Source organism: Petaurus breviceps, unplaced genomic scaffold (genome assembly GCF_028583685.1).
Source record: "Petaurus breviceps papuanus isolate PSGF00001 unplaced genomic scaffold, PetGlider_PUasm1.0 90823, whole genome shotgun sequence".
NCBI lineage: Eukaryota > Metazoa > Chordata > Mammalia > Diprotodontia > Petauridae > Petaurus > Petaurus breviceps.
In genome coordinates this window covers 4,613,321-4,624,438 of record NW_027187352.1, presented here as the reverse complement: position 1 = coordinate 4,624,438, position 11,118 = coordinate 4,613,321, and the positions used below count along the sequence as shown (strand labels likewise).

General features: G+C 43.2%; 1 protein-coding gene across 1 annotated transcript in view; it reads left to right on the top strand.

The window, feature by feature from the left end:
* The first annotated feature begins 266 nt into the window (after positions 1-266).
* Positions 267-11,118, top strand: part of LOC138148213 (uncharacterized) — a 43,998-nt gene continuing 33,146 nt past the window's right edge. Inside the window, exon 1 of the mRNA XM_069070770.1 lies at positions 267-286. Within this exon, the coding sequence (XP_068926871.1) occupies positions 267-286 (20 nt within the window). The remainder of the gene's footprint in view (positions 287-11,118) is intronic.

Genomic DNA, 11,118 nt, shown 5'->3' with positions numbered 1-11,118 from the left:
GTGCTCTTACTCACTGTGCTACCTGGCCGCCCCTTGTATATACTTTCTGACAAAGTGGCTGAGTTAGTCAATAAACATTTATTAAGCACCTATTATGTACCAGGCACTGTGATAAAGGCTGGGAATACAAATAGGAAAAAGACAGTCACTCCTCTCAAGGAGCTGATAGCCTAATGGGGGAAGACAAGACGGAAAAGGAAACTGAAAAGGGGGAGTTCTGGGAAAGGAGAGAAGCAGGCAGGGAAGGAACCTGGTGTGGTGGCGCAATGGAGAAGTCAAAAGGCAGGTAGTGGGTTGGGGAAGAAAGACATGCTTGGCTCTGGCCTCAGACACTTAACACTTACTAGCTGTGTGACCTTGGGCAAGTCACTTAACTCCAACTGCCCTGTCCTCCCCCCTCCAAAAAAAAAAGCAAGAAAAAAAAGAGATGCTTGGCCTGGGTGCTCCCCTTAAATGGAGGTTCTGGAAGCAGCCCTCTACCCTCTAGTCAGAGGGAAGGGCCCCAGGAGCACAAAGTACTAATGAGGTATGTGTGAATGGAAGGGCTGAAGTGGTCTTCCAGGATGAAGAAGTTCCTGGGCCATGGTAGAGTCCAGAGGGGTGAAGCTGGGTGGGAAATGAAGAATTGATCAACTTGGCTTAATTATTTTTTTTTGTTACAAGAGAAGGTTGGGGGGGTGGTATGGCATATGGGGAAAGAACTGTGACATAAAAACAAAAAATACATCATTCAAACCTTAGTATCTGAGAATGAGATTTGGATTTGAAGACCCTGACTTAAAATTCAGGAATGATAAACTATTGCCAGGGCCACTAAATGGCTCAGTGGATAGAGTCAGGAAAATCTGAGTTCAAATCCTGTTTCCAACACTCACTGGTTATATGACCTGGGACAAGTCACTTTACCTGTGTTTGCCCTAATTCACTGCAGAAGAAAATGGCAACTCACTCCAGTATCTTTGCCAAGAAAACACCATGGACGGCATTGTCATTCTATATATTGCCTAGAACATATTTGTCTGGGGCAGCCAGGTAGCACAGCGAGTAAGAGCACCGGCTCCAGTGTTGGGATGACCTGGAGATTGAATCCCGGGCTCAGACACTTAGCACCCACCCAGAAACACCTGGCCCTGTAACCTTGAGCAAGTTACTTAACCCCAATTGCTTCAAAAAAAAAAAAGAATATATTTGTCTGAGCCCTACAGCTCCCCTGCTTTTACATAATGCTTTCTTTCCTTACCTCCTGCCCCCTTGGAATTCCTCAGTTTGTTCAAGATTCAGCTCAAGGTCCATTTCTTATACAAAGCCTTTATTGAGTCCCCTAGCTGTCAATGCTTTTCTTACTGGAAATGACTTTATATATAATTTTTATATTCATTTATCCGTGTATGTTTTGTGTTTCTCCCACAGCAATGTTTTTTTGTTTGGTTGGTTGGTTTTTTGCTTTTTGGAGGGCAAGTGGAGTTAAGTGACTTGCCCAAGGTCACATGGCTAATAAGTGTTAAGTGTCTGAGGCCAGATTTGAACTCAGGTCCTCCTGACTCCAGGGCTGGTGCTTTATTCGCTGTGCCACCTAGCTGCTCCACATAGCAATGTTTTCTAGAACCCTTTGGGCAGTATCATTCTTGCCCCCATAAAACATCAGAAATGTATAAGAGTTGACAAGTCTTGAGATATTCTCTGTCACATCCTGTATTTCCCGGCCTCCCCTCCCCTTCCACAACAAAAAGCAGACCCCTAAGTGATTTTGCTAAGAGGGCAGCTGACCATAGGACAAATACCCTAAGGGTGGGAAATGAGGTTTTTTTTCCAAGGGGGTAGGGGAAGGTCCTCTATATCCTTCCCCCCCATGTGCTTAGCACAGTGCTTGGTACATAGTGTATGTTTAATAGATGCACATTGAGTTATTGAACTGAATTTCTGAAAACTGGAGATCAGATGTCCCAATCTTCCAGCAGGAAGGGAATATAATCTGAAAAGTATAGTGTATATACTTGACTCTTTCCTGTAAAAAACCCCAAACTATAGAATGTGTTACTAAATGAGTGGTTAGTGAGGATCTAGAAAAGGAAGTGGTAAACACAACAAGCCAGCACGACTTCAGCAAGAGCAGTTCACAAGAGACCAAAGCTCATTTCCTTTTTGGATAGGGTTGCTTGATTAGCTGTTGACATAGCTTGCCTAGATTTTAGAAAAGCATTTGACAATGTCCTGAATTATTTTTGTAGAAAAGATGGGGAGACAGGGAGACATGGATTAGACAACAGTACCAATGGTTTGAAATTGGTGGAATGGCCAGGTCCAAAGAGTAATGTCTCAATGTCAACATGGAGGGAGGGTTTTAGAGCAGTGCTCCAGGGAGCTGTCCTTTCCCCCACGTTATTTAACAATTTTGTCAATGACTTGAATAAATGGTGTGGATATTGGATTTTTGAATGACACAAAGCTAGCTATAACATTGGAAGATAGAGTCAGGATTCAAAAATATCTCATCAGTCAAGAATATTGGACTAAATCACTTAAGATAAAATTTAGTGGGACTAAAAGTCAAGTTTTAGTCTTGCACAGGGGTGGGGAAACTGAGGTCTTGAGGCTGCATGTGGCTCTCTAGGTTCTCAGGTATGGCCCTTTTGTTCTATGAAGTTTAGATTCAGTCAAAGGGCTGCACTTTAGGACCTAGAGGGTTACACCCTTTATCTTGAGTTTAAAAAAATGAATGCCACACATAAAAATTGGGGTACATGTGACTAGATTATCTGAAAAAGATCTTGGGGGTGTTAGTGAACTGCAAGCTCATTAAAGGTCTGTAGTGTATTATGGCAACTGCTAATCTGATCCTAAACTGCATCCAGATGGAGACATAATTCCCATAATTCCCTAGATTCTGATCTGGTCAGATCACACCTGGAGGACTATGTTCCATTATGGATATCACATTTTAAGAAAGAGATTGATGAGATGGAGAACATCCCAAGGAGGAAAAACAAGATGGTGAAGGACCTTAGTGGAATGTCTTATGAAAATTTGTTGGAAGGAACTAGTAATACTTAGTCTGGGGAAGAGAAGAATCAACGTATTGGAATGATTTGTCTCTGGTGTCCATTTCAACTTTGGCAGTCTGTGATATACTATATACATACATATACACCACACAAATATACACATATATGTGTGTATTTTTACACACGTATGTGTACACTCATACATGCACACACACATACACACACTTCTTACTCTCTCTCCTACCCCCATCCAATCTGTTGCTAAAGTCTGCTGATTTCACCTTTGCAACCTCTCTTGGATATTGGATATTCCCTCTTCTTTCCTCTGACACTGCCACCACTCTGGTGCGGGCCTTTGTGACCTCCTGCTGGACTACTGAAAAGCCTGGTGGTTGCTCTGACTGCCTCAAATCTCTCTACCTGTTCTAGTCCATCCTCTCCTCATTTCAGCTTCCTAGCTTCAAATCCCAGCTAAAATCCCACCTTCTTCAGGAAGCCTTTTCGAATCTGGCTAAATTCTCAGACCTTTCCTCTGTTGATTATTTCCTATTTATCCTGTATTTAGCTTATTACTATGTTGTCTCCTTAGATTGTGACATCTTTGAGGGCTGGGACTGTTGTTAGCCTTTCTTTTTATCCCAATGCTTAGCCTAGTGCCTGGCATATAATACGTACTTAATAAATGCTTACTGATCTATAGGGAACCCTTCCATTCGAACTCCGGAAGCAGTCAGGTAGAACTGAGTTCAAATCTTGTCTCAAATACCGTGTTTCCCCGATAATAAGACACTGTCTTATTATTTTTTTGGACAGAAAAACACCAGAGGGCTTATTTTCAGGGGAGGGCTTATTTTAATGAACATTGACAGCAATTTTAATAAACAGGTAAATGTGAACAAAAAAATGTACCTTTATTCAATAAGCAAATCACTGGGGAAGAACAGGATGACGCGCTCACTGCTGCAGCTCTGATTGGATGCAGCTCGGAGCGCGGCGTGCGTTTCACGGGGGGGGGGAGAACGGTGCATACAGAGGGTACCGTAATGTAGCGTGTAGCACAGGGGATCACCTTCACTACAGTAGCAATCTCAATAGGGCTTATTTTCGGGGGAGGGCTTATTTTAGAGGAACCTTACACAGTAAGGGGAGGGCTTATTTTCGGGATAGGTCTTATTATCGGGGAAACACGGTACCTACTAGATGTGTGACCCTGGTCCAGTCACAATCTTTGCCTTCATTTCCCCTGCTGTAAAATGGGGACAATAACAGCACCTACCTCCCAGGGTTGTTGTAAGGATCAAGTGAGATAATATTTGTAAAGTCCTTGGCACATCGAGGCATTTACTGAATCCTCATCTCCTTCCTTCCCTTCAATTGCAGTTGCAAACACCATTAGGGACTAAAATGTCTATGAAGAGGTTACCTAGGAGCTCTTCCACAAAACGAGTGATTGTTACTCACACCAAATTCAAGGTCAATCGAAGTCCAAATCATAAGCAGTAGCACTGTCTGATTATTTCCAAAAAGTGGCAAAGGCAGAGACACATTTTCTCCCTACGTTAAGTGAAATACTCTCTGTGTTTGGTGCAGATGGGCAATTGTCTGTCATTTACAGACTTTAGGTTATTTTATGGGATATGGAGACGTTAAGTTCAATTCAATTCAATAAATATTTATTAAGCAGGTACTTTGTTTCAGGCACTGTGCTAAGTGCTGGGATTAATTTGCCAATGGTACACAGTTCATTATTTATCAGAGGCAGGTCTTGAACTCAGGTCCAGCTATTGATTCACCATACCATGCTGCTGCCTCTGTTTGGGTTCACACCACTTATCTGACCACATTGACTCATGGGATCATAAGGATCGGGGCTGGAAGGGATCTCAGAGACCATCTAGTTAAATTCCCTTATTTTACAGTTGAGGAAACTGAGGCCTAAGGACTTCTTTTTTATTTAAAAAATTTAATTTTTAATTTAAATTTAAAAATTTTTTAAAAATAAATTTTAATTGTTTTGCATCTATATGTGTGTATAACTATGTACACATATGTATATGTATGTATGTATATGCATGTGTGTATGTATGTATACTGCCTAGATTTTCCACTAATCCCTCCTTCTACTCCTTCCTGGAGAGCCATCCCTTAAAATAAAGAATAAAAAAGAGGATGAAAAAAATCAAAATGAACTAACATATTGAAAATTTATATGCATTGGGAGATGGTAACCCTCCCCCTTCCCTGTGTAAAGAAGTGAGGGAGGTGTCATCTCATATTTCCTCTTTTGGACCAAGGTTGATCATTATAATTTTTTTTAAAGCAGTTGGGGTTAAGTAACTTGCTCAAGGTTACTCGGCCAGGTATTTCTGGGTGGGTGCTAAGTGTCTGAGCCCAGATTCGATCCCAGGTCATCCCGACTCTGGGGCCAGTGCTCTTACTTGCTGTGCTACCTGGCCGCCCCGATCATTATAATTTTGTGACATGTTTTCTATCCTCTTCTTGTTTCTTCTATTTACTTTGTTGTAATCATTGTGTATATTGCTTTCCTGGTTCTTCTTACTTCATTTTGCATCATGTATACATGTAAAAGTATTTTCATATTTCTCCATATCTATCACATTTACCATTTCATTACATTTATGTACCACAATTTGTTCGGTCATTTCCCAATGGATAGGCACCTACTTCATTTCCAGTCCTTACTTATGCTTCCTAACTCCCTTGCAGACTTAGCTCAAATCCAACCTTCTGCAGGCAGGGAGGAGGGGTGCTTTCCTGGGTCCCTCCTGCCTTGTGCCCTAGTCAGTTGTTAGGGCCATTCCTGCTGAGATCACTTTCTCTCTGCCCTGTATGAACCTTGCATGTACCTCAGCCATTTTCACATTTTTCTTCCCCCCCACCCAGACTGTAAACTCCTTGAAGGCAGCATCTGTTTTTGTCTTTCTTTGTATCCTGGAGAATCAGCACCGAGCTTGGTACATAATGATTGATTAACAAATGCTTGTTGACTGACTGATGGACCGCGAGGGTTGGATTGTGTGGCTATCTTAGAACAAAGACCATAAATTCAGAGCTAGAAGGATTCTTGGAACAAAATGACAGCTCACATTTATATAGCATCTTAAGTTTTGCAAAAGACTTTTTATACATTTTGTTATTTGAACTTTCACCTCATCTGCAATTACCTTGCCTTTCAGGCTTCTCACCATGGAAGTACTCTTATCACATCTGTCCAGCTGTATCACTCCCCCACCCCCCTATATGTGTTGTCCTCCCCCATTAGAATAAAGGTCCTTCAGGGGACTGCCTTGCTTGCTTGTATTTGTAGCTCCAACATAAAGCATAGCAAGTGGCACATAGTAAGTATTTAATAAATGCATTTTCATTCATTCATTCACTCACTCATTCATTCCTTTTTACAGCCTGGTGGGTGTAGGCACTATAATTATCCTCAGATTATAGAGAAAGAAATCAAAAGGTTAAGTGATTTGCCCAAAGTCACATACTTGGTATCAGAGGCAGGATTTGAATGGAGGTTTTCTTGACTGAGTTTACCACTCTGTTCTCTTGGGATGTGAGAACTGGAAGGAACCTTAGAAAATAGACTGCCAGAGCTGGGAGGAACCTCAGGAAATAGGACACACAAAGTGAGATGCTATCTAGTCCAGTCATTTCATTTTAACGAGGAGACTAAGGCACAGGGACAGGGAATGACTTCCTCAAGGTCCCACAGGGAAGAAGAGGGAGTTAAATTCGGTTTTTCTGCTTCTTCCAGGGCTTCTTCTACCATACCACTAAAGTTTCCCTCGATTTGGCTCCAGGAGATGCTCGACTCTTGCAGATTCAGCAGAATTCAAAGACTCCCATATTTCCAGGGAGGAGGGCAATCTAAATTATTGGATTTAAATTGTTGGCAGGAACCCCAGGATGCTCCCCCTACTCACCACCTTAGCCTCTCTTCGAACCCCTGCCTAGGACAATAGAATCTATCCAACACAAGTGGTTTCAGCCCTGAGGTTAGCTTAGCCTGAGGAGGGATGGATCCCTTCCTAGCCTTGGGGGAGGCAAAGTCAAGAGGTGTAGATATCATTGCAGTCCTGCCCCTGTTAAGTCAGAATGGGGCTGTAGTCCCTGGTCAGTCCCTGGGCACTTCATAAATGCTCCTTCCTCTGTCTGATCCAGGTTTCTCACATCTAGTGTTCTCTAGGGTCCTTTAATTTCCTACTCAGTTCCCTTAGTACCCCTTTGTCTTTACCCCTTTCCTTCAATGTTTAGCTTGGGCTTTCTAGCTAATTCAGTTCGATTCAGTTCACCAGTTATTCCCCCAAAAGAAATTCCACTCTGTCAGGGAGATACAAGTATGATACAGGGTAGGATGGAAAGGGGGAAAAGATCAGAAAAAGTCTTACAGAGGCAGCATAATGTAATGGAAAGATTCAGAGAACCATATTTTGAATCTCTGTCCCACCACTTAATGCCACCTATATGACCTTGGATAAATCCATTAGGGGCAGCTAGGTAGTTCAGTGGGTAGAGTGCCAGGCCTAGAGTCAGGAAGACCTGAATTTAAATTTGGCCTCAGACACTTACTAGCTGTGTGACTCCAGGAAAGTCACTCAACCCTATTGGTCTCAGTTGCCTCATATGTAAAATGAGTTGGAGAAGGAAAATGCAAACTACTCCCAATATTTCTGCTAAGAAAACCCCAAATGGGGTCATGAAGAGTCAGACACGATTGAAATGAAGAAATAAGAAGTTCACTACCTTTCCTGGGCCTCATTTTCCTCTTCTGTAAAATGAGGGTGCTGGACTATATATGACTAATGAGGTCCTTCCAGCTCAGTCTATGATTCTATGAATAATTGAGGAAACCAAGAACACTAATGGCTGTGGACATCAGGGAGGGTTATACAGAGGAAGCAGCTGCTGAGCTAAGCCTTGAAATTCCCCTTCTCCTTTATGATGTTTAACTAGGTCCCTGCCTTCTTTTGAAGAGCCTCTAGTTCTGTCCACCTGCCCATGTTGTGCCCAAGGCCTACCTTTCATCAGTCCTAGCTCTGGTTAGTATCTGGGGGCAGAAGGCACCTATGGCATGGGCAACCTGTCACCTAGTTACAGAAACCCTTGCCTAGCAGAAGAGGAAGGAGCCAGGAGAACTTCTCCCCAACTTCCTGGTTCCCTGGTCAAGATCTCTGGGTAAATTTGCTCCCCTGCTCTTCTACTGTAACCCACTGCTGCCATAACCATGAGGCAATTTTCCTCCTCTGTACTCCCCACCCTTTTCTCCATCATCACCCAATTCAAATAATGAAGGAACATGAAAATAGGTAGAGCTGCTTCTAGTACCTTGGAATCTGGCAGCTGGGACAAGAATGACAGAATTGGAGTGACACTCGGGTGTGAAATGTTACTCCTGAAAAGCCCCTTGGAACACAGACGAAGGTCAGGGAGGGACATTAGGATACAGGCTGACAAGGTTGGGTGGAGAGAGTGCTCATTTTGAAGACCTAGGCATAAGCCCTCTATTGGCCGCTTGCCGCTTTGAAGGAGGGCAAGTCACAGCCCCTCTGGTTCTCAGTTTCCTCATCTGTAAAATAAGGAAGTTGAATCCAATGACATCAGGAACCTTTTGATGTTAAGTTGCTTTTCAATCATGTCTGACTCTGTGACCCCATTTAGAGTTTCCTTGGCAGAGATACTAAAGTGGTTTGTCATTTCATTCTCTAGCTCATTTTACAGATGAGGAAACTGAGGCAAACAGGGGTAAGCCACTTGCCCAGAGTCACACAGCTAGTAAGTATCTAAGGCTAGATTTGAACTTACGAAGAGGAGCCTTTCTGACTCCAGGCCTGGCATTGTATGTATTGCAGCACCTAGCTGACCTTATAGGAACGTTATAGACCACATAGTACAGATGCTTCATTTTACAAATGGGGCAACTGAGGCCAAGAGGAGGAAAGGAACTTGCTTACCACACAAGTCAGTGTGGAGTCATAAGTCCCCATCTCTTTATTCTCAATACAAAGTGTTCCCTATTTTACTTGATGGCCTTACTAGGATAAAAGGAGAGGAGCCATGGAGGACAACTATGGCCAGAGAAAGGTCACTGAGATTGAAATCCGTTGTTCAGAGCTCAGCCCTCTGGTCTGATCACTGGGACACAGGCCATATTCCCCACTCCTCTCCTTTTTCACTCCCCCCCCCCCCCCATCTTACAGTGATCACATCCCTGATTGAATTAGCTGGCTCTATAGACCAGGAGCAGAGGTAACTGTATGTGAATGTAATTACAAATGATGTTTATTACGAGCCCTAATCGCATCAGTCTAAATGATAGCTTCTCTTCCTCCAGCTAATAATCAGATATTAGGCACTAATCAGGGCCAATTAGCCAAATGCCTTTGGTGGGAAGCCTGGTGGGAGATCTGCCCAGGGCCAAGGTTGGAGCTGGGCCCTGGGCTTTCTCCTCATTCAGGGAATGCTTTCCCATTAAGAGCCTAATGCTTCCAGGAAACAATTTCTTCCCCTCCTCACCTCCCTTCCTTCTCTTCTTTCCCTTCCCTCCCCTGCCTCTTTGTCTCCTCCTTCTGCTCTTCCCTTCCTTTTCTCTCTTCTTCTTCTCCTCCTTTCCCCTTCTCGATTTTCTGTTTCTCCCCCTCCCCCTTCCTTCCCAATTTATTCTTTGTCTTGGCTCCTCTCTTCCATCCATCTTTCCCTTCCCCTTCTCTTTTTAAAAACAAGCATTTGTTAAATGTTTATTATGTGCCTGGTACTGTGCTAAGGGCTTTACCAATATGACTTCATTTGATCTTCCCTACAACTCTAGGAGTTGGTGCTATTGTTATTTACAGCTAAGGGAACTGAGGCAGACCATGGTAAAAGTGACTTGCTTGGGTTCTCACAGTTAGTATGTATCCTTGGTTAGATTCGGACTCAGGATTTCCAGACCCCAAGTCCAGGGCTCTATCTTCTCTAGGGCTGCCTTCTCCTCTCCTTTCTTCCTCCTGCCCCTTCTCTCCTTCCCTTCCGCCCCATCCTTCCCCCTCCCTCCTCACCTCCTGCTCTTACTCTCCTCCCACTCTTCCCCTCCTCATCTCTTTCTCTTCCCCTTTCTTCTTTCTCTCCCACTCTCTCCTCCCACTTATTTCTCTTACTCTAAGCTGAGGAATTCATAGAATGTCAGAGCTGAAAGAGCCCCATAGAGATATAATAATACTCAGCGTTTCTATAGCTCTTTCAGGTTTTCAAAATGATTTACATATGAGGTATACTCATTTCATCCTTCCACCAACCCTGTGAGTTAGGTGCTAGATAATTGCTGGCATTTATGCAGCACAGTTTAAGGTTTCTAAAGCGCCTTACAGATTGTGTCTGATTTTAATTTAACAACCCTGAGAGGGAGGTGCTATTATTATTCCCATTTTACAGATTAGGAAATTGAGACAGAGAACTAGTAAGTCACTTTCTCAGTCACACAGCTAGTGAAGTAGGATTTGAACTCAGATCATCCTTGGCCCAGAGCTCAATTCATGGATCTGGTCCAACTCTCTCAATTTATTTTAAAAGAATGTACCATGTACTTGAATCACCTAGTTTTGTAGTGGAGAAAAGGCAGACTAAAGACTAGGACCCAGGTCATCAAGACTCCTGGTTAGCCACTTTAGACTTAATACATGGAGCTCCTGAGCATCTTCCCTATGGGCAGTCAGGTAGGAGAAAAAGAGTGACAGACTTGTGGCTATCCTGGCTTTCCCCTTCCTTTGGACTCAGTCACCTCCCTCACACTTACCTTTCACCAATCAGCTTCAAAAGCATTCAGAGGCTGCCTTTGGTTTATTATTCTGTCACGGCTGACTCTGTGACCCCATTTGGGGTTTTCTTGGCAAAGATACTGGGGTGGTTTGCTATTTCCTTGTCCAGCTCAGTTTTTTTTTACAGATAAGGAAACTGAGGCAAAAAGTGTTTAGTGACTTGCCCAGGGTCACATAGCTTGTAAGTGTTTGAGGCCAGATTTGAACCTCAGGAAGATGAGTCTTCCTGATTCCAGGCCTGGTACTCTTCAAATTCTTCTGAGTATTCAAAGCCCTCCACTCTACTGTTCCACTTTCATTTTATA